At 41.6% G+C, this 23,657-nt stretch overlaps 1 protein-coding gene across 4 annotated transcripts; it reads right to left on the minus strand.

The window, feature by feature from the left end:
* Window positions 1-108: 108 nt before the first annotated feature.
* LAMP2 (lysosomal associated membrane protein 2) lies at window positions 109-14,233 on the minus strand. 4 transcript variants are annotated; one of them, XM_074915639.1, is made up of 9 exons: window positions 14,076-14,233; window positions 12,833-12,951; window positions 12,132-12,345; window positions 11,349-11,510; window positions 10,339-10,556; window positions 9,697-9,813; window positions 9,343-9,421; window positions 8,382-8,549; window positions 109-799 (listed from the first exon to the last, which is right to left on the minus strand). In XM_074915639.1, exons 1-9 carry the CDS (start codon window positions 14,209-14,211, stop codon window positions 657-659), a joined length of 1,356 nt encoding a protein of 451 aa, XP_074771740.1. In that variant the 5' UTR covers window positions 14,212-14,233; the 3' UTR covers window positions 109-656. The 4 variants fall into 4 exon arrangements, with proteins under 4 accessions (XP_074771740.1, XP_074771738.1, XP_074771742.1 ...); XM_074915637.1 differs by having other exon boundaries at window positions 9,694-9,813; window positions 14,076-14,232; XM_074915641.1 differs by lacking the exon at window positions 109-799 and adding an exon at window positions 5,446-7,137.
* Between the last annotated feature and the right edge of the window lie 9,424 nt (window positions 14,234-23,657).

Consider the following 23,657-nt stretch of genomic DNA (forward strand, 5'->3'; position numbering starts at 1 on the left):
ATAAAGACATTAAAGACATCATGCTAGTACAAAGCTATTTAACATACATTAGAAGTAAAATTCTCCATACTGATGTTAAACAAATTAATTTACCAGAAGAATCAGATGTTCTTCTTATGACAGTTTATTAGTGAGATCAGGTACTACCTTTACATTCAGAAGGAATAGGAAATTCAGACTGATTCACAAGAACAAGCTGCTAATGAAAAAAGACAACAGCCATATGCCAAGTTCCCAGTAGAAATCTGTTAAGAGCTTGGTATTCATTTTCCCATAGCATTCACACCTTTAATTATGGGTTTTAGCTTTAGCATTATCTGAGATAAGCTGTATGCAACTAAAAATTTTCTTGTATAAAAGGATTAAACAACAGAAATAAAGTTTTATAGAGGTCTTTACTCAAAATAATTGCATTTCTCACATGGACACACATCTGGTTCTCAGAACACTCACTTTCTCCAAAATCATACAGTAGCTTCAAGTTCTGCAACTCACCTTCAGACTCAGGGCATGTTACTCTGTCATGAAGTGTGGTTTTAATTTTTTTTAATAACCAAACTATGAATTCATTTGGTCTTCTTTTTAAGGGGGCAGATCGGGAAGTCTGGGAAAAGGACAAGAGCAGGGAAGGTGGCAACTGAGATGGAATTAAGAGATTATACAGACTGATAGCCAGTACGACTTTTTCTTCTTCCAATGATATAAGATATAAAGACAAGAATGATAAGGAAGCCAAGTGCCATGCCCACTGCGATGGGAATAAGAAAGTTCAGGTCAGAATCAGCAAAGCATTCTTCAGCTGCAGAAAGAAGAAAAACAAAAAAAAAGCAAGGGAGAATAAATTAGTAAAGGAAATCAAGCATTAGAAACCAAAGAAAGCAAGGAGCAAACAGACTTTTTGAGAACTCGAACTGTTATAGATACAATAATGCATCTAAAGTAAAATCAGTATTGAGTAAAGAACTGAAGAAAGATGTGATTTCTTTAAACATATATAATACACACATAATTGATATTGGTAACATCTTCCCATCTGATGTTTAATTTCATTCCTCTAGCAAGCAGATGACTCAGATTAGAAATGCAAGGACAAAACAGCAGTGTGAGCACACATTAGCGGATCACACCTCAGAGTTATCAGCAACATAGCAACAGAAAAAAGACAGACTGGTGTATTACTCCTTGTCTGAGTGACTTGCCAAACCCTCAAGTCACCAGCACTTCTCTAGGTTCCAGACACAAAGAGAACTAACAGACAGCAAACCACGTAACGAAGTAGAAACTACAAGAGACAACCAAGACACATATGCTGAAAGCACTGAATGGAAAACACTGAAAAACTCTTTGGGTTGGTAACTTTATTTATTTTCAATCCAAATACAAAAAAAGGGTTATCAGTTTCAGCTGAGAACTATATAGCCATTAACTGAGATCAACATAGGAGAAAAACAAGAGACAGCTGTAATGCTACAATGGTTTTTAATATACAGGCTGTAAAATATGTGAAGAACTCCTTGCTGATACAAACACTCATGCAAGGATTAGCAAACACTGGGAACTGATTTCAAACTCAGGGATACACCCTAGACACAGAGGCAGGGCTTGGCAATTTTTCCGGTTTGTAAAGAGAGCCGAGCTCCACCTGTGTGGTGCCGAGATGTTTAGTAAGATATGATACAGTGTCTGTGCACTGCTCCAACACTGTAAGGGTGCTTGACTTACATGTTTTTAATAAAGCAGAGCTCCTTATAAAACTTTTTCGCTTGACCTTATATTAGAGCAGAGTTAAGTGTCACACATACATTCAATGCTTTATCAAAAGTTAGCTACTGTTTTAAGCAAATATTTAAACCATTTGAGCTAACTGAATTCTAACTGAATCAGCCCTGGTTATGGGAAGTTTACTGTCTTCATTTAGTTCACTACAGTCCAGTCCACATAAAAGGCTATACAGAGCCTTTGGCTAAGAGGAAAGAAAACAACACATGGAGGGGGAGGTTCAGCACTGAAAACACTAAACTCAGGCAAGCTGAGGGCACCTACTGCCAAGTAAAGCAACACTTGAAAGGGAAAAAAGAGGAAATATGTACCTTATACACTGAGCTACGTCAAAATATTCCAACTACTGAGAAAGTATTTAAGCATCTTAAAAGGATAACTGCATTTGCTTAGTCATCTTCGTTCATGCTTTGATCAGCGTACACAATTTAACTACTACATGCTGGATAATGGGTCATTAATACTAAACATGAATTAATTTGCTAAGGTGAAAGGTGCCCAGCAGGCAGTGACAGAAATTCCCTTTCTCTCTTCCTTAAAGGAAGGGGGTCACTGCAATACGCACCCTGCTATGGCACAGTTACAAGGAATTCCCAGGATAAAAAGGGTTTAGTTTCATACCAGAAACATTCCATCCTTTACCTCTCTCCAGTTTGCCACTGTTGTTGGCACACATTTATCCAAGTATTGTCTCTGTACAACGGTTAGAAGCTTCAGAGAACTGTCTTCAAATGCAGAACCTGGTAACTGGACAGCACAAGCAGACTCCACATTCCAGCCAGGAGGAACAGCTTTTTTGGCATATTTGGCTGAATGTCTCCGTTCAAAATAATCAGAAATTTTGACTCCCAACATTTTTAGCCCCAGTATAAAAGCTATCTTCCTTTTTAATTTCAATCATGAGATGCAGCCCATGTTTCTTAAAAACAAACCTGGTTTTACTGGTATATGCTATACAATAGAGAATGCTGTGGCAAATTAAAAAAAAAAAAAGAGGCGTCATTCACTGTCTGGAAAAGCTTCTTTTGAGGGCTATTGGCATGACATCATTAAGCTAAAAGATCAGAAATCTTGGTATCTTTGAGCACAATTTTAATATTTAGTAAACTGTATATAAGGCATAGACAATACTAATCAAACTGCAGTCTATGGTATATTATACCTATTAATATTCAACATCCACAAGAACACAAGTTAAATGCTGTTTCCACAGACCAGAACAAAATTATTTTGATTCACATAATGCCACTGCATGCCTGTAATATTCTGAAATTAGAAGGGCAGTATTTTGGAAGAACTGAAATGAATTCATCAGTTGATTAGGAACTAGAATATACTCAAAGTCATTAGGTACGAACATAAACCACAATAATACATTCTGTATCACTTCTTAACCAGGTTTGTTTTTAACAAACACATTTGGTGACCTGGCAAGCAAGCAGTCTTTTGAGTTCAGATTATTTTTTTTTTTAAATAAATTTCCTCATTTTAAAACTATTTGTATCCAGCATTACAGCATTTCTTGTAACCAACAAAGCAAACCTGTACTAGGACAACTAATCCCCCTAAACCTGCTCCTACTGCTACAAGTGCCATGAAGTTATCTACCTCTGGGCTGTGGTCTTGAGATAAATAGAAAAAGGGCAAGTTTGAAAATAAATGCATTTAAAGAGAAGTATTTAACACTATGATCTTCCTCCAATTATTTAAGAGTTATGCCTTTCACCAACAGGACATCAGATCATCACCCACAAAACCCTGATGTCCTCCCCCTCCCCAAAATATAGTAGCAATAATTTCCCTTCTCAAACATCACAACAGTCATAATTCCATTATATACTTTCTTGGAAAGCATGTATCTGCATATTACTGTAGATTTATCATTACTGTACACCACAAAATCCAGACTTCCAGTGTCTAGCTACTCACTGCAAGTCTCCAAGAGAGACAACAATACTGGAGATAGTATTACAGTAAAACCAGTAATGCTTTGACCAAAAAAAAAAAAAAAGTCTTTACACTTACTACAGGATATCAGTAACTCCTGCTTGTTCCAAGTTTCATCAGACTCTTGCAGACTGACTTGTACTCACAATTTGACAGGAATTTGATGCCTGCAGTCCCACTGGAGTTTAAATTCATTGTGACTGATTTACATCCTTAGGAACCCCACTGTTAAGCTCTTTAACAAGAGCCTATTAAAATATGTGCATTTTTCTTCACACTAAAAAAGCTTCAGCTGACACTTCAGAAAGGTGCTAACGTTATTCTGACTCTGTGTAGCAGATAAAAAGGTAGCTTTAACATAATGATTATGTAAGCAGCACAGGCTAGAATCAAGAAGAATGGGTACAAGAGCAGCCCACACTTTTTCCTCTTGTCATATGACCACAAGAGTTCACAAGATAGGCCAGAAAGAGGTATGGGGAAGGGAAGACTAGCATCTCTCTTCATGCAGACAAGTATGTAGCAGTACTGTTACCAGAAGAACTGGCAGCGCAGCCACAATCAACACAGCTTCTATCATAGACGATGAAGTTACTAACCAATCCCCAGAAGGCTCCCTAATGCTTCCCACGTTCACTGAATGCAGAGACCGATTTCGTTGCCCAGGATGACTGCAAGAAACTGAACTGTTCACAGCTGTACACCAATGTAAGATGGCCAGCAACATCAGTCACAAGAACAACTTGTCAGGATGAAGCTACAACTGATGAAGAAGTTTACAAGCAAATTCCTAATGATGAATCAGATGTACAGTGTCTCAATTAGCTCCCAAGCTGTCTTCTGCTAGTGGGCTGCACCCAAACACGCCTCAGAACGTGCTGCAAAACAAAGCATTAAGACACAGAAAACAGACTTTTCGAGGAGCCCCTTCCTTCACCAGCTAGATACCAGAATCTCAGATATGGACTGACTGAAGTTGACCTTACTCATTTAATTTATTTTCTTTAAAAAAAAGACAGTACAAGATGTCTGTTTTCAAATCGGTTAAAAAATGTGAACAAGTTTCCTTAAGAAATAGAACAATCTTTATTATTTAGAGCACATGTTGAACAGGTTGACAGTTCCCTACTGAGCAATACATACAGGAAAACTAGTGGTTTTATAACAACAGGCAGTCAGGTGAAACTTAAGATGTTTTTTGAACCAGTTATCTGCACATCAGTCTAGGAGTACTTTAATCTGAGACAATATACTTGCAAATGAATACTAAATTACAGGTTTTTGCAAAGATACTTCCAGTATTGTTGAATTTTGGGAGAAATTTGCACTAATCTTCTGTATTGTCACTCGGAAACCGTGCACAGTTCTAAAGTTTGCATGGTCAGATGAATACAGTGTGGTAACTACTCCTTAACAGATATGCGCATGTAACTGGTGCCACTGAACATCAGTCACAAAAATGCTAAAAATCTGTATGAACCTCTGCCTTTGAGGATGTATTAATAAGAAAGTCATTAGATCCACTTTTTTTTTATTAAAATGGTAAGTCTTGAAGCCTGTTTCAGGATTAAACTTAATAGTAGTTCTCCACTTTCATTAAAATGAATTTCAGTAACTGATGCAAATTTCAAGCTGTAGGCTACAAGCTACAGTAAGCACTATCCACCCATACTGGCTTCCTTGGCTAGTGTCAGGAGTAAACTGTTTTTACCCCCCCCCCCCCCCCCCAAAAAAAAAATTACTGAAAGAAGTGTTTTTTATGATTTGTATACAAACATGCCACAGACATCTCTACAACCCTAGAAAATACTAATAAAACACTGAACCAGCTTTGATGCAGGCTAAACTCATTCTAAAGGGGGAGACAAAGTTATGTTCATTAAATAACTAGTTTAGGCAGCTCATGTTATGACATATGCAAAAAAGCCACACTTACCTAAAAGTCTAGAAGACTTTTTTTTCCATGCAGTAAAAACTACGTATTACAGCACAAGGAGGCCAGAGGAAAGTTGTGCAGCAAGGATTAGTCTCTACAGAGCTGCAGTTTAAGAACAGTCCAGTTGCACTGCATTTTAAGCTAGTTATCCTTTCCATACAGCAAGGAAAAACAGATGTTGTGGGTCCATCTCAGACTTGTTTGGCTTTTGCATTCTTAACATTAATAAATGCTACACAGTAATCAAACACAAAGTACATTAAACATTCAGAATGCCAATGGCGGGCAGTTATAATGTGAATTTTGACTGGCAGAGAACCACTCAAGATGAAGATTTAAAGACAGCTCAAGCTGCAACAACAGATACTGGCTCATTAAATGAAAGCATCTTTTAACAATGGTCATTCAAAGCAACAAGACAGACCAGTTCTGTGCGGAGTATGATATAAAGTTAAGTGCACTTTAAAGTTCTGGAATATTTAGAAAGGTTATTCCCTTTAAACCGATGCCAGCAAAAAAGCTTGCATTAATTTAGCAGAACTCTGCCTCAGTTGAGTATTTTAGATGATTGCCAAGGTATAATAAGTGATGAAGAATTCAGTGCCTAACAGCAATTTTTTTTTTTTTTTTAAAAGCATTTGGAAACAGCACTGAAGTCTTCCTATATATCCACCATTTGGCAAGTATAGGCTACTCATTTTGTTTGTACAGTCAGGGAATAGGAATGATTCCTGAAACTACACCAAGGCAGGAGTTAACTACTCAAATTCTGTCAAAGCTAAGTAAGTTACTGCTGCCACTTCAAAAGATCACTTAATTACCAGCCTGAAGTTCAACTCTATGAAAAACAAAGTTGTTACTGGGCATCGAACAATCCTTGTTAAATACTATACAAGTCAGTGACTAATGCTGCCAGCTTAACCCACAATTATGACAACTAAGGAACGCAGAGGAGAGAAGCAAGTACAAATTCTATGCTATTCTGGGAGTTGCCCAATGCACATCAGTTTAGAATGTGTTCTTGTTTCAGGCTACAACTTGTAAAAAGCAGAAATAAATCCTAAACACTTTATGGTTTTCACAAGAAAATCCTTAGCCTAGCAATTCATCCAATATTTGACATCTTCAAAACAGTAATGAAACCCACGTCGTCGTCTTTGAGCAGGAAAACTAAAAACGTAGCTCTGCTTCATCTGAGATAAACACTCTCTCTTTGTTTCTCAACTCCAGTTAGCTGTGGCTAGTAATTACTTTTAAGTTTTGTGTCTTTTTTGGACTTCAGAACTTGCACTTGCTTTGTTTAGAGTGAAATCAGAACAGGAATCACATTTAGATTCACAAAGTTTGATATCCGGCATAGCTTTTTCTTCTGCCAATTATGTAAGCAACCACTATAATGGCAATCAAGCCAGCAAGTGCAGCACCAACTACAATTGGGATTAGAATGCTGTCATCGTCCAGCGAACACTCCTGGGCTGTAGACGAGAAAAAGGTTGCAACAAGGAATAAATAAAGACAGAATACTTGCCAAGTGTGGTATAAAAGTCTGTTTTCCCTAATCTGAAGGTGTTACAAAAGAATGTTTAAAATCAAGTATTATTACACCTTTAAACTAAGAAAGAAAGAACTGCAGAGGTCTCATGGGTACATCTAGCATATATTAAGCATCATAATCACATGAAACATCTGATGAAGTTACAGTAAGCTAACGGTGGACAAGCTTTCACGTGCATAGGATCTGTACTTAGACAAGGGAATAGCCATTCTTCTACTTTTTAGACAGAACCAGGCTAATAATGCTTAAGGCAAGTCTGGTGCTTTTACTCATTAAGAATAAAGTGGCATAGATTTGGTATCAAGAAACTATCCAGAATGGAGACATGTTACAGAGAAATGCAGTAACTGTAATTAAGAGAAGGAAGATAGCTGCAACTTGAACTACAGAGTATAATGGCACTCTAACTCTTTAGAACGTATTATGACAAATACCATTTACCCTACATACATCTAGGGAGTTAACTTACCTCTGCCTAAAAAAGTAAGTTCAAAAATCTGTACCAATCTATTTGTCTACAGACTAGCCTAGTATGACTGTACTGCAAGTATTATCAAGTACAAAGACCAGGTCACAATAAAGATTAAGAAAGAGGTCACTTAAGCCACTCCAGTTTTTCCCCAGACAAAACCAGGATAATGCATCAAACAAACATTTTAAAAATCTTTCTTTAGTTCTGGATATCCAAGCCTGCTTCTCAAAGAAGCTCCATCAGTTCATTTTTTCCCCCAACACGTTCTAAGTTCCTTAAATGGACAGGTAAAAAGAAACAAAACACCTAACAGTATTCCGAAAGTCCACTTCTGCTAAAGTTCTGTCCCATTCTCTTATTTATGCTACAAAAAGCTGTATATCAAGATGATGTTAGGTAACTTCTAACCTATACTGCACGACAACTAAGTCTCTCTTAAGTGTCTCTATCTCCTTCAAGTATTTTTTAAGTGAGAACAAAACTGTCTGTGAACTGGAATGGGAGTCTCAGAGCTTCTCTTCATTCCATGTGTTAAAAAAAAAAAACAAAACCCAAACCAAACCCACAACAAAAAAAAAGGAACAACAGAACAAAAACTTCAAAAATAAAGTGCTTGTGCCCAACGCTGGTACTTTTTTAGCAAGTAAAAATTCTGCAAGCATTGCAAGAATTAACAAAAAAAGAACTCTTACCTGTAGAGAACTTATTTGCCTTCACAAGGAATGGCTGAATCCATAGATTAAAAGTATGTAATTGAAGATTTTCATTAATGTCAAGAGTTTGTTCTTTTCGGCACATATAAGAACTACCAAGGAAAGCATCCCACTTGCTGAAATTGCTGTTATCTGCATTTGAAATGACTAAACAGAGGGGAAAAAAAGAAAATGAAATCTGCATGCCCACTTTAAATGCAAGAGTTGCTAATACAATCATAAGACTAAGGAGCTGAATCTAGAGGGGCAACTTTTCAACTCTAAAAAAGAAGTAGTCTGAAGTGTGGTCGATCCACTTCATCAAAAGAAGTCAGGCACTGTAGTTACTACAGTACCTAGCAGTAACCTGTCCTCCATATAGACATGGCGTTAGGCCTTCTTTGTACCTCCATTCATCTCAATGTTGCAGACTGGAGAGCATTTTAACTTTAGTGCCCTTTTAACTGCAGTACCTGTGACAAGCAACTTTCAAAAACCACCACACTTCTGATTTGGAAAAAGGTATGCTTTAATTTTTGAAGGACTGGTCTCTTCCCAGTGAGACTTAAGTAGAAGTGGTTGGAAGATACAGCAGCATCTTCAATCAAAGAAGACAACATCTGGTTCAGTTAAACCAAAAAAGCTTTAGAGTTGGTACACCTGTATGTCACACCTCAAAAGATTATGTTGCTGAAAACAGTTAAAGAAAGCCTCTTCATTTATATATGTTTATCACAAAGTAAGAGACCCCATTAGCAGAAGTTTCAGGAAAAGAGAATGAGCCCACACTGCTGTCTAAAGTAACGCTCACAGCCATTTCTGCTCATTACTTTTGTTCCTACCAACTTAAAAGCAGGAAATAACAGTAAGCATGAAGAGCACTGAAAAAGAAGTCAGAAGTACTTGATAACAGACATTGAATAAAAGCTGACACTTGTTTTAAGGCAGTACTATTTCTTACCAGAACCATTCAGACGGTTGAGCAGTGTAACATTCACCTCTTTCAGATAAAATTTCTGTATACTTGCGCTTGAATTTTTCTGTTTAAGAAGACAGAACCAACTGTCAGTGTTTAATTCTGCATTTTAAACTTTAAGAACACATGCTTTACAAAGGCTAACACATTTACCACGGTCTTATATTTTCTACAATTAACCCATTTCTCCATTTGTGAGGCAGTCAGCTAGTCAGTTCCACTTCCTATATGGGAGCAGCCGGCCACCAGCAAGTGACAGAAGGATTTTACTATGAGTGATCATCATGCAATGGTGTTAAATTGGAAACTTAGTTTAAAATAAAATAAGTTACTTACAACAACAAATGTGAAACTAATCAGTGTGCTATTTCCATCATTCAGTTTCAGAGTAGCTGTTGTGTTTCCACATGTACCATCTGCACTAGTTGTCTTTGGATTGACGTTGATCAGAAGAGGCTGAAATGCAGACATACCACGTCAGAGACATTTGGCTGCCATTACTAATCCACTGTTTCAGTCACTAGCAGTCTTAGGCTTGAAGAGCTTGTCATGAAGATGACAGCAGGAAGACTGAGCCTGGCTACTATCAAACCAAGGCTACCTGAGTTCAGTTTACGTGCTGGCAACACTGAAGCAAACACATTGCCCAGTGAAGTCTAATTTTGTCGATCTAACACAACTGGTTAGCTTTGGCTCCCTCTGGGGGGAAAGACAGGATCTGCAGGGACCAAGAGCCTTAAAAGCCAAGAAAGTTCCAGGCTTTTAGTATTAGAGGTACTCCCAGCAATGAGTTACACTGAATCCATGTAAGGTTTTGAAGCTAGATATTACGCTACAAAACTATTCTGATGTCAGAGAGCTGCTATGTACAATACTTAGAAGCAGTTCTGGACACCCAGCAGCGTATAAAGGAAATACCCTGCACTCACATTTCATACCAAATTACAGCAACCTTTCTACTCTTCTAAAACAGAAAAGCACCTTGTCTTGGGAAACATTCAGCTGTAGCCCCACAGTAGCCAGAAGACAAGTTTTATTTCCACTTTTCAGAGAATAGTTTCCGGTGTCTGGATTCTCCACAGGTTTGGGAGCAGTGGTTGGAGCAGGTGATAAAGTGGTGGTAGATGCAGTAGTCACATTGGCAACAGTAGGCGGAACAGTAGGCGCAGAAGTAGGTGTATCAGCACGACATCTAGACTCTGAAAAGAAGTTTTAACCACCATTTCAGTGCTGGAAGTTTTACTAAAGTCTTATGACTCAGAAGTCAGTTCAATACAGACACTGCTTTCTCTGTAGAATTCTAGGCTTATTGGGAGTCTGCTAATCACCAGGACAGAATTCTCAAACTCAGCACCATGGCACAGTATTCCAAACAATTTACAGCTACCATTTATTCTCAGAAATTCTGTAATGCCCACAGTTTTAAATCCACATAACAAATGCACTACTACTTACTTCCGACACATGGAGGCGAAACACATGGACAAAGATAGCTAAGTGGTTATAAGAAGTGTGATATGTATCTGTGGCAGACAAAGTAAGCAACCCTATTAAGCTGTGCATAGCAGGATGATGCGATCATCTCCTGAGTAGCTGAGCTATGAGATGAGACAACAGACTCTGGACTATTTACATGAAACAGCAGAGGCTGCCACTGAAAGTGGAAAGCAGTCAGTTAAAAACCTTGAAGCTCAAATGATCCAGTCAGCAACAGTAGTTCTGAAGTGCTTACTTCCAGTACCGCAATTACTGGAATACCTGCTTTATTAGGCTACCACCTTGGCACGAGAACAATCTACTTTACTATATACTACTGAATCTATTCTACTTATCTATTTGTCCAGGAACAAGAAAAGATGTACTAGAGGATATTTACATGGATATTATTCAACACAGCACATCTTAGAACTGGTGGACTTTTTACTATGGGACTTTGCTCCCTGCACTAGGGTGCAATACAAAAAAGCTCATTCACAAACTGAAATGCTCACCTTTTTTACCGATTGTGCCATTCTCAACAAAAGCCTGCACAGTAACATTCCAGAAAATCTGTGTTACATTTTCTGCGTCAAAAGAGTCAGTATTATGACACACGAAGACATTATTCAGTTGAACTGGACGCATAGTATCCTTTACAACAATAGTAATTGGTCCTACAAAGAAGCAGAAATATTTTCATGCCTTATGAACTACAAAAACATTTATAGGTAGTGCTATGTTTTATGTCATTTCATAAGACAGAGTAAGAAATAATTAACAATCATAACCTCTATTGAATGTTTTACCTATGTCTCCTGACCTGAAGTGCTAAGTAATGCAGAGAAGTAACCAAGGCTCCACAACCAGACAAGCCATTAGAAAGATGAACCCTTTTACTTAAGTTTTTATTTAATGGAAAAAAAATAAATCCTATTATTAGTAGGTATTAACACAAGGAAAGCCTAACTCTGTACTGCTTTGCTAGGTAGAAGGTCAAGTAGTGCACACTAAAGCGAATCTTGCAGATGCCTGCTATCTACTGTCAGCACCGAGGCTGTTCAAACAGCCCCTTTCATCCCACTTAAGGGAATGAGACATTCAGTGAAGCTAACTAGTCTGTTCTTATCCAGTGGGCTGGTACGATGAACAACAGTTAGGCAGTATATGATGACACTGAAGTCATTACATACATTATTAGTCTTTCTAACTTTGAAAAAGCCAACCAGTCAGGTACATGAGATCTGACACTTGTGGCTGAGATTGTTTTGTAAGCAGGATTCTGCACCGAACATTACCTCTTCTTTTTGCGTCAGGAAATACAGCAGTATCATTGGTGTTGTAGGTAAAGGTGATGAAGTCCCCCTGGTAAGTTTCATTGGTTTTTGTAAAGTTAATGCTCCAAGAGTGGCCTTCTCCAAACTGTACTGCCAGAAGTGCAGCTTGTGTGTCACTGCCACAGATGCTTCCATTGTGTGTCACGCTGGATGACAAATTCAAGGCCGCATTTTTCTAGAAGAAAAGGGTAATTTAAAATATTTTCACAGATAGTTCTTCCCCATGACAACACTGTAAACCTGCTAGAGTTAGATGGAACCATATACAAGATTAGTGAAATTATTTTAGGTTATTCTACAAAATTACAAAAAAGGATTCCTGACATCTGACTTGGAAAGGAGCCATATCAGATTCAAGTACTTGTCTGCAAATCTGGCCCATGCTGAGCTGCAATTTACAGTTACTATTAGGGCTAAAACCATTACTACACTGATACTGGTCAAACTTTGTGGTTTTTGTGTATGCCATTTAAGTAAGTGCAATGGGGCACTTTTAGTTATTTCTATTATTAATTGAGAACATATGCTTTGTTTTAAAATTAATATTTAGGAATACTCTTAACAACTGACTTAGTTTAAAAAAAAGTAAAAAAAAAAAGCATACTTAAAACTTTTACCCAGGACAAAATAATGCCTGATAAAAGTTACCTCAGAATACTTACATAATCATTATTGTTTGTTTCATATTTTATCAAGAATCTCATCATCCATTTTGCATACAAGCACGTAGCATTAGAGGCATCCTTTACATCCACCTCCACTGCATAGGACTGGAAAAAACCTGTAAGATATGATTATTAGCTATTAAGACATTGCTTTCACTTCGTTTTCTAGAACTGCTTAAGAGGACAGCTCATTACAAAGTAGTAAATGTCAGGACTGGATTCAGTGTGCCAGACACTGAAGGAGTAGCTAGATTTCTGAAAATTATTAAATCTAGGAAGCATACCATGAATTTATCAAAGCTAGATAAAAACTGGGAGAACATTTTATAGTGTATTTACCTAACAAAGACTAATAATCTAGATGAACATTAGCTTTCTGGTGACAAACTGAGTGAACTGAAGTGCACGAACACAGCACGTCACCAACGTGCTGCTTGTAGACCAGGGTCTTCCTACCGTCCTGTCTGCTTCATCAGTGGCACACCTCAAGTTGACCTCTAAGAGATGAGATCAGGGTCCCTTCACTGCTGCCACAACTTCTGGCTCAAAAGGCATGGATGTTAAATTCTCTTTACGTTTTTAGGTAACTTTTTCTAGTTGCTGTATTTTTAACCCAGCAGATCTCACAGAGGCATTTCCCCACTGCCACTTTTGATGTACGTTGCTGTGGCCATCGACCCCCAGAGCTCCGAGCTGGCTGCCGGCGGCGAGGGCTCACAAGATCCACACGCCGAGGCACCCAGCTGCCTGGAAGCGCTGCTCGGCTGGGCCAGCGCGGCCCTGGCCGACGGGCCCTCAGGTGAGACACACGCGCCGGCCGCCCGGCCTGCACCCCGGCCCGGGAAGGGAAGGGGCGCCGTCCCAGCTCCCCGCAGCCCTCCCGGCGGCGGCACCACCACCAGGGTCCCGCTAACCAGCGCGACAGGCCTCGCCACGCCCCCAGCTCCCCTTCTGCGGGTGACAGCGCGGCGGGGAGGCGGCGGGGAGGCAGCGCGGGGCCGCCCGGGGGAGCCGCCGCCGGGCGGAGCCGGCCCCGGGCCTGTGAGGGCCTCGCCGCCCGCCGCGACCCCGCGCGCGCCCGCCGCCGCGTCACGTGCGCGGCGGGGGGGGGGGGGCGGAGCGGCACGCGCCCGCAGGGACACCTGCCCCCCGCCCCCTCCCCAACCGCCCCGCCACCGGCCGCTCGCCCGCAGGCCCCGCCGCCCGCCCGCGGGCCCGGGACAGCCGCCGCCCCGCTCACCGGAGGTGCCGAGCAGCAGGAGGAAGAGGAGGCACGAGGCGGAGCGGCGCGGCCCCATGCTCCCGGCGACGGGGACACCGAGAGGCAGCGAGGGGCGAGCGGCAGCGGCGAGCGGGCGCGATAAAAACCTCGCCATCGGTCATGTGAGGGGAGGGGCGGCGCCGCCCGCGCGCCGCCAATCGCCGCGCCGGGGCTCGATTCCATGGCTCGCGGACAGGACGCTCGCCCCGCACCCCCTCGGGCGGGCGCGTCGGTGCGGCCCCGGGCCCCGGCCCCGGCCCCGGCCCCGGCCCCGGCTTCAGCCCCGTGCGCCAGCCCTTGCCCGCTGCGGGCCTTTGTGGGAGCGCCTTACCCGCGGCTGGCCTTGGCCTTGGGCAGCCTTGGCTGTCTCCACCGCGGCCACTGCGGGTTGAGGAGCAAAAGCTGAGAGGAAACACGCGTTCAAACAAGTTTAATATAAAGGCTTTCACCGAAAAAAAAAAAAAAAATCAGATGTTTTCCATGTTTACAATAAATAAAAAGGGCAAGAAGTGGGCTAAATTGACCCAAGTATTTAAGCCCGTGGTGCAGGAGCAGCACAGCACGGCCGGGGGTTGCCAGGGGGACCGGGCGGGCCGCCCCGGGCCAGCGGCCCAGCTTGAGGGCCGGGGCGGCCCTCGGTGGTGCGCCGGTGCCCCCCCGGTGCCCCCCCTCCCCCGGCTGGCACGGCTGCCGGCATCGCCCATCCTCCACGTCACCTCGGGCAGAGCAGAGCTGGTCTCAGGCGCTCCGGGGGCCTGTGCCTCCAGCGCGGCCGGGCAGAGCCTTCCCAGCCATGGCCTCTGTGAGGCTGGAGGGCGTTGGCACCAGCACCGAGAACTGGGGCGCTTTGCTGTGTTTTCAGTGATGCTGAAATGCAAACCGTGGGGCAGGAAGAAGGTGGGAGAATGCGGCTGCCTGGTGCAAATGAGGGAGAAAAGAGCCAGCGGGGTGGAGGGGGATAGAGGACAGGAGTGGGCAAGAAAGCTGGTGGATTTGAGATACAAAATGGGATGGATGTTGGATTGCAGGCTGGAGAGTATTGATTGGGGTGGGGGAAGAAAGGCTGGCTTGGCAAAAAAGGGGAGATGGGGGAGAAGACATTGAGGCTGGGAGACAGCAAGGAAAATGGCAGGCAGATGCTCGGCTGCCTGAGGAGGCAGGAACTCTAGACTCAGCGAGGAAGGGCTTTCCTGGAATAACATATTCCTGTTTCTGATGCTGTGGGAGAACTGCAAATAGTGTTTTGAATCATCAGGCAAAAAGAGACATGCCCAGTCATGGGGGAAGAAAATGAAAGCTCTTGGAGAAGACAATAAAACACATTGACCTAATACAGTGAGACAGTGGGAGTGTAGATGGTGTTGACAGGAAAGGAGGAAGTCTTGAGGAAGTTGAAATAATGCAATTTGTGATTAGATATCAGTTAAATACTCTCAGTTGTATACTTGCAATACCATACTGTTCCAAAGAGTATCACAAAACCAAACCTGACAAGTCAGGACCACCACTGCAACCAGCCTATCGTACTAATGGGGGTTCCACACACAAAGGCTTGCGTGGTCAGACATGTTCACTACTTCTCAGCATTTCTTTTTGTGCTTAATAACTGTATCTAGAACTGACTTATCCTGCATATTACGTACCGGTATATACATCTGTCTAAGCATCATTGCATGTTGTCATGGTTTAACCCCAGCCAGCAACTAAGCACTATGCAGCCCTGTGCTCACTCCTTTCCCCTCCCAGTGGGATGGGGAGGTGAATCAAAAAAAGAGTAAAAGTCATGGGTTGAGATAAGACTGGTTTAATAACTACAAATAAAATAATAACAATAATAATATAATAATAATGAAAAAGAATATAGTAAAAAAGAGTGAAATAAAGCCCAAGCAAAGACGAGCGATGCCCAGTGCAGTTGCTCACCACCCGCTGACCAGTGCCCGAGCAGCGGTCTGCCCCCAGCCAACTCCCCCATTTATATACTGAGCGTGACATTCTGTGGTCTGAAATGTCCCTTTGGCTAGTTTGGGTCAGCTCTCCTGGCCATGCTCCCTCCCAGATTCTTGTGCACCTGCTCGCTGGCAGCGCATGGGAAACTGAAAAATCCTTAATTTAGGATAAGCCCTACTTAGCAACAACTAAATATCAGTGCGTTATCAACGTTATTCTCACACTAAATCCAAAACACAGCACTGTACCAGCTGCCAGGAAGGAAGTTAACTCTATCCCAGCTGAAACCAGGACACATGAATATCAACATTCATATTATCTCAAAATACTTAGAGTATTTTTTATTTAGCCTTTGGGCTTAATTTACTGAAAACTTATCTGAAGAAATAAACTTGATATTTAATAACTGAGCCAGCACTTGCTGCAGGCTGTGGGGGAACATCCAGTAACAGCAGCACAGATGAAACCACAAATACTGAAAACAGCAAGTCTTTCGTCTTTCTCAGTTCCACCGCAAAGAATGGGGCATTTCAGAGGCTGGGGAGAGCCCTGCTGCTGGGGCTTTTTTACATTTCCTCAGGCTTCACTGTTTTATTGCAAAGTCCTGTTTTTAAAAAAATCATCTCTCAGGGAGTTAGGAACAATTACTTTAAGAGGATTTGACTATTAGGAGAGAGACATTGAATTAAGCTTTAATTAATTGGAGGAGAAAAAAAATTATTGGTATGTTCCAGGCAGTTTGTGTGGTGGAATGTCACCTTTTGTATCAGACAGAACATTTACTTCAGGACATGGAGCTTTATGTATAAACATTAGTATGTTCAAACACCCCCTTGTTCTGAGTGGAGAATCCTGAATATTTTATCCTCTCACTTCCACATAGGAAATAGACTGTAAAATGACTAGATGTTCTGCAGCCATAAAAGGAAGAGCGATTACCTTGTTTCCTGTATGCCAATTCAGTGAAGCCTGTAAATTAAATCAAATGGTAGCTATCATAACAAGCAAATCTGTTTCTGTTTAATAACACAGAATAAAAGTAGCGGCTGGTGTGGGATTAAAAGAACAGCATAGTTTATATAATTTAGCATAGTGAAAAATACATTGTTTTGCACCAGAAATATCATCATTAATATCAGAACACAGATTATTTATTCTCTTTCTTTCTTTGCACCTGGTTGCTTTGCCCTCCTTGTATCTCCATAACTGTCATATAACAGCATTCCATGGGCACTTTGTGGTATTATATCATTTTACTGTAATCCTAGCAGGTGCACTTTTTATGCAGAGGTTTACTTCTTGCTTGCTGTATCAGTCAAGATAAATGAGAGGACAGTTCCTCCCTTGGAGCTATGGAAAAACAATGCACGGTCTTATCCTGCTTTCAGTTAAGCCAATGGCAAACTGGCTTTAGGAGTAGCTTAATAGAAAGATGAATTTGTATGTATTCAGAGTCGGTGAACTGATGGTTTGTTTTCATTGTCACAGAATATCACAGGAGAGACTGATGTGCCTGTTGTGTGTGTACGTCAAGGCTGACCCTAGCCACAGTGCAGGGAGCGACGAGGCAGCCACAAAGCCTGCCCAAAGGGTTTCAGCCCTTGTGTGGTGCCCTTGGGGGGACCAAAAGATCAAATCCCACCTGCAGGGAGGCACCTCGCATTCACACACGGGATGAAGTTTGCCCAGCAAAGCGCACATGCTCCAGCCATCTGAATGTGTTAAAAGGCTGTCAGAAACAATGTGCTCTTGCATTAGCACATTGGCGGTCTCCTCTTGCCCAGCTGACAGAAGCTTGTTTTTGGCACTATTCTCCTTAAACAGAGAATTTTGGGGCAGTTCCCAAAGCCTATCTCCATTTTGTAGCTCTGGAGGAAGCAAAATGAAACCCTCTTCCTCTCTCGTTTAACAAATCCTCCAGCTTTCCTTTAAAAGAAAAATAAAAATTAGTGGTTTGGGCCAGATGTCTGATTTCTCTTAAATTCCATGGAAAGCTATTATATTCCCTACTTGTAGGATTCAACTTCTAACAAATATCCACTGCATCTTATTTATCATGAGTAATTTCTTTGTTGATTGTGGCAGTCATAAAGAAAGGTAAGATTTATGTGATAGTTGGACTTCAGTAATGTAAGATCAAACTCATATGGTCAGCTGTTTTCCTTTATGATAGAAGTGTGAATGATTGTTAACATGATGCAGAGAAAATGCCCTACCCTTTTACTTACAAGACAGAAATGATTTTGCATTTGTCATGATTTTGGGGGCCACTGGTGGATGGCAAGCTGATCCTGGTTTTCTAAGACATTCCTTATGTTTATTGCTGGATGTGAAAATGAGGACTGTAATGTTTCTGTACAGCATTACATTTTTATTGCACGTTATACTTAGCCTCATGGCAGTAGCTTTAAGAAGGTATTGACATGTACTGAGAACAAATATGCAAAACCTTATGATTTCTTCTTAAAGCTTCTGTTCATCAAGGAATATAAATTCATGCCTAATTTCAAATGCATAGGCTGTTCTGTGACTTTCATTCACATCATATTCTTGATGTCCAGTGTATGCTTAATCCTTTGCGAATCCTTTGGCAGTTTCAGCTGGTTAGATATTATATCTGTAATCAAACTTTTCTTAACCCTGGGACTTGCAAAAATTGATGGATGTACGTGGTCAGAAGCAAAGTGTCCAGTGTTTAATGAATCACTGAGAAACCTAACGTTTCTGATCTCTGGTGCAGAAGACACATCTTGAGATCAAAAGAAGAAAGAGATCATACCTAGGACATGCAGTAATCACTACTTCATTCCAATGCATTTTTAGTCATTCTTTTAGATGTCTCTTCAAACAACAGGGTGTTTTCTGTATTTTTTTCAGGGACAAGATTACAGCAGAACCAATTATTTCTTTCCAGGAGGCAGAGGAATGATTCGGTACCATTTCACGTGGGAGGGATGGAAAGAGGAAGAGATTAATGCTGGCTAGAGAGGCTCAGATTCACCTGGCAGAGGGGGGTGAACCCCTTGGGACTGTGCCAATAAGTGTGAGAGTTACAGTTATTCACCAGAGTTCTCCTTCTCATGCAGCCCCGGTTTGTAGCCTGGGAACCAAGGATTTGCTGTGATCTGGACACCATACTGAGGAGCATACGTTGCCCAGCACAGCGTGACATCTGCGATGCTTCAGCTGCGGTGCCAGCCTGCTCAGTGGTAGAGAAGGGATGACTCCCAATAGCTCTGAAAAAAATCGCTTATTCTCTGAAATGGCAAAAGCTGTGGTTCACTATTGCTCTGAGCAGATGGCAGTGTTTCTGAGCTGTTGGGTTTCTGGAGGAGGTGGTGGTAGGAAACCAAACCATTAAATGCCGCTGCAGGAAACTGCTGAGTCAAGACTGGGGCAGTCACGTGAAATGCCAAAAAAAGAAACCGCGGTGGGGAGGTGAAGAGATCAGAGTGCAGGTTGCAGTAAACAGCTGCAAAACTTCCTGCAAAAGCCCTCTGAAATCCCGTGTTGTGACACAGCTGGAAAAACACTTTCCCAGCTTTGCAGGAAGAAGCAAAGGCACAGACGGCGTATGTCGTCACAAGCCTGTTATACAAACAGAACTCATGTACGTGCAACTGGATTTAATCATACGCTGGCTGCCTGGGGAGGTGAAAGTGGGGCAGGAGCTGGGCTGTGGCATGGTGCTGGTACAGCAGCTGCTCCTTTGCTGTCCCACGCGGGCATCCTCAGTGCCGCGGGATGGAGGGGGAGGGGGTGCCGGTGGTGTTGGGGTACCCTGTTGTGCTCAGACGCGCTTCCAGCTGCTGCTGGGCGTGACATGTACTAGAGCACTTGGCAGCCAGGTTAACATGTGGCAGCAGATGAGATTTATGCATTTTGTGAGTCACACCAAACTACTGCTAGAGGTGAGAAAAACTTATTTGACTGGCAACTCAACATATTCTTTGGGCTTGTAACAGCAAAGTAGAAAAATGTCAATATTCTCAATTTTGTGTTTTTATCAACACACATTGCTAACTTGCTGGAGATACATCTGTCAGCTTCGAAGCAGAAATTATTTTGTGAAAATGGCTCTGCATACAAAGCACCTCCCACTTCCAACTCTTATGAAAGATGTGCTGACTGTAACTTTTAGCTGAGAAATTTCATCAGGAAAGGAAGTTATATCTAAAGCACAGTGTTGGAAAGGAGACTTTATTATACAGTCATTTTCAGATCTGGATATTTTAACTGCAGGATTTCAGTGCTATAGGATCCCTTGTGCCCTACAATAACATCACCTCCCTTTTACAGAAAGCACATCAGGGCAAATGGTGTATGTAATAATGATATCTGTAATTAGTCTACAGTTTCCAGCTCTGACAGAGGTAGGAAACCAGGCCTGGCAAACTCTGAGCTAATGCCTGTTCAGTGCATTATTCTGAGGAACAAAACTTCTGGGGAATGATCTCACTCGAGTTTAAGGTTGTATGTCTGCTTCGTGCTTTTGCAGCTAGATTTGAAGAAGCTGCTGCTACCATAGGAATAAAAAATTAGCCACTGAAGGGATACACAGCCGGGGCCAGCTCTGCAAGCAGCAGAATCGCAGCCTTTTTATTGGTTGCAGAACCAGTTCTGGGGAGGAGTGAGCCTGACCTAGTCCCTGGCCGCAGCCTACAAGCAAGCTTTACCTGCACGGTGACAAGGTTCCAGCTCACCCCTGCAGAGGCTGTAGTTTGCAATCTTTGTTCCCATCTCATGCCCAAATGCTGTACCTCCTCCCCAGCACACACCTAGCAAAACTTGGGCTGCAGTGTCTTGCCCAGCCTTTACTGAGAACTAGTAGAGCAGCCTTGCTTGAGCCTCAAGCAAGTACCAGCTGAAAGGTTTTCTTGATACAGTTAAGGGACTTTTGAAACAGGTACCTGGTTTTGACTGTGGTAACAAGTTCTTCTCAGATATACTTCAAACTTCAGAGACTACACAGGCATAAAACAGAACATACATTGTGACAATGTCATATGAGGTTTGGTCTGGGAGGGGAAAAAAGCTACCTATCAAAAGAACATCTTGCTAATAATCGAGCACTGATATTTCATGCTGTCTTAAAACTACATACCACTCCAAATGGTATAAAGAAACGCAGAAATGCATTCCATATAATCTTAGATGCAATTTACTATCATACTAGCCCCTCGGTATTTGCCAAGTCATAGTGGCTAAGCTTTGCAAAGAAGCATTGCAACCCTTGAGCCCTGCAATGGCCTGGGCATTACCAGAGTCTGCTGCCTGACACAGTGTGCCTTAATTGCATAAAGCATCTATGTATCTACTGGAAAGGCAGTTACTGCAACTTTCTTATTACTGAAAACATTATTAGATGGAGCAGAAACCTCTAGACAACACTTCTTTTTTTGAAAAGACAAAATGTCATAGCAAAAGCAAGTGAAGATTACTTAGGCATTTTAACACAGACATACCTAGTGACATCTGGTTTTCTCCAGCTCTAAAATACAGGTGTTTCAGGCTGTCAACTGATTGTCTTAAGGAGTAAGCTAAAGAACTATCATCAATATTATAGAAGAAATGTGATTAACTGTATTCTCTGAATAGTCTCATTGAGCATTACTGGCTTAGCATTAGCAGCTAAAGTAGCTGAAGCCTTAGGCTGCAAGAGCTGACCAAGCATAAACTTTTGATAAAACTAATGCTGCTAACAAAGAACTTGCTGAATTCAGCAGATACAAGTGGAATGAAGAAGGACCAAGGAGACAATTCTAAGAGAATGAAGTAACCTCAGAAGAAAGCCAGCCCAGAGACAGTGAAAACCAATAAGAAATCAAGAGACCACTGACCAGAATTAAGAGATTGGACTTGGGGATCAGGGTCCCTCTCTGGAGGCACCCAGCTCGAGCTGCCACTGAAGGGCTAATAGAAGACTAACTGGAAACCTTTACTTGGACTTGGTATTCTCAGCAGGATCCTGGGGTCAGACACTGTTATGGTGGCCAGTGTGCATAAATCCATAAAAATTAACAATTTAACATTTGTTGGATGTGAACTACTTTTTCTAATCTCAAGGGGTTTATCTACACTGCTGCAATGTCTTACTGATTTTAGAAAATTAATTTTCAAAGTTGCTTCTTTTGTTTATATCCTAGTGCTCATTTCTCATAAGCAGCAGCAAGATAAATTGAAAGAGTACTTTAAAGATGAGGTTTAATCAGGAAGCAGTTGCTTAACCAGAAGAAAAACCTGCTCCATTGTAGGTTGATCAACATCCATTGCTCCTCTTCCCTGTGAACTCCATATATTACAAGATACCCTCTGCACAAAGTCCAGTGTCTCTCAATCCCTCAAGCAAGCTTTGAGATGCTCATTTTTAAATACCACAGTATGGCCACAAGCTCTTGCCTCTTTAAGGGGTCATGGTGGGGAGGGAAATCCAAAGATACTGTCTTAAATTTGATTTGGCACGAGTTCATCTCAAAATCAGAATACAGTAACATATATTGCACTTGATACAGTAACAGAAAAGTATTTACTGCTCTCTGGTATTTTTCTCGAGTAGATAGATCTAATCTCCAAAGGCCCATCTGCTTCTGTAGGATTTTTTTTTTTCAACAAAAATCTGTAGGATTGTGAATGCAGGAAGTAGGACATATTTTCTTTAAAGAGAAACTGTTAGTGGAAAAGCCACCCCATGCATTTAGATGCCTCCAAACTCTAAGACAGAAAGCAAGCACCCAAGCAGTATTAGTGGCAGACCTTTACCTACCTATTTAAAACCACCACGCACTAGAAACATTTTGTGATGACAGCAGTGCTGTGCAAGGTCAGCCTCCCTGGAGTATATGCAAGCCTTCAACAGAAATCAGCGTGGAGGATCAGCACTTGCTTTGCTACAGCTATCCGTGTTGCCAAACCACCCCTCCAGAGCTCAGAAAAGAAAATCAGAACACTCCACCTCCCCTCTCCACTAAGTCCTCGAGCGCCTGCACTGAGAAAGGCCGGGCTGAAGATATTCCTGACAAATCCTGCTTGGATTTAGTCCAATGATTCCAAATAGCTGAAGAAAAATTAAGAAATGGCCCAGTCAGCTATCAATAACAGAAGCAAATTCCCTGTCCAGCCTTGTCCTTTGTACTTCAATAATTATACCAGAGCCATTAAAAAAATTACTAACTGTACTGGGAGACAAGAAATAATCACGCAGCAGGAGAGTAGCCTCCCCTGCTAGCAACAAGCCACCACCTTTGGTATTTTTGTACCATTTCTGGCACTCCTACACATTCTAATCCCGATTCAAAATTTGCCAGGATGCTTATTTCATTCCCCTCCAATAATCTTGTAGAAGACTTAGTAGAGAAAATAATTCAGGAATGGAAGCCACTTAGAAAACTCAAGGGATTTTAATGACTGAAGAAGGAACTACTTACTATATTTAAGTAGCAAACAAGTATTTTGCTATCAAAGCACAAGCTAAAGAATTTAAAGAAGCCACAAACATTAGTAAGCCCAACATACAGAACTTTGAGTAAGAAGGCATTTTACACACAAGAGTTTATCAACACAAAACTGTTTAATATTTATTAAATGACACAAAATACCTAGATAACAGACTCA

This window comes from Athene noctua, chromosome 11 (genome assembly GCF_965140245.1).
Source record: "Athene noctua chromosome 11, bAthNoc1.hap1.1, whole genome shotgun sequence".
NCBI lineage: Eukaryota > Metazoa > Chordata > Aves > Strigiformes > Strigidae > Athene > Athene noctua.

Bases quoted from the DNA above. Each gene is read 5' to 3' on its own strand.
- LAMP2 (XM_074915637.1), bottom strand. From the start codon at position 14,211: ATGGCGAGGTTTTTATCGCGCCCGCTCGCCGCTGCCGCTCGCCCCTCG. The intron at 9,422-9,693 runs GTAAGTAACTTA...CTTCTTAAACAG, and splicing joins TTAGTTTCACATTTGTTGTT to AAAAATTCAAGCGCAAGTAT. The intron at 8,550-9,342 runs GTAAGAAATAGT...CCCTCTGTTTAG, and splicing joins CAACCGTCTGAATGGTTCTG to TCATTTCAAATGCAGATAAC.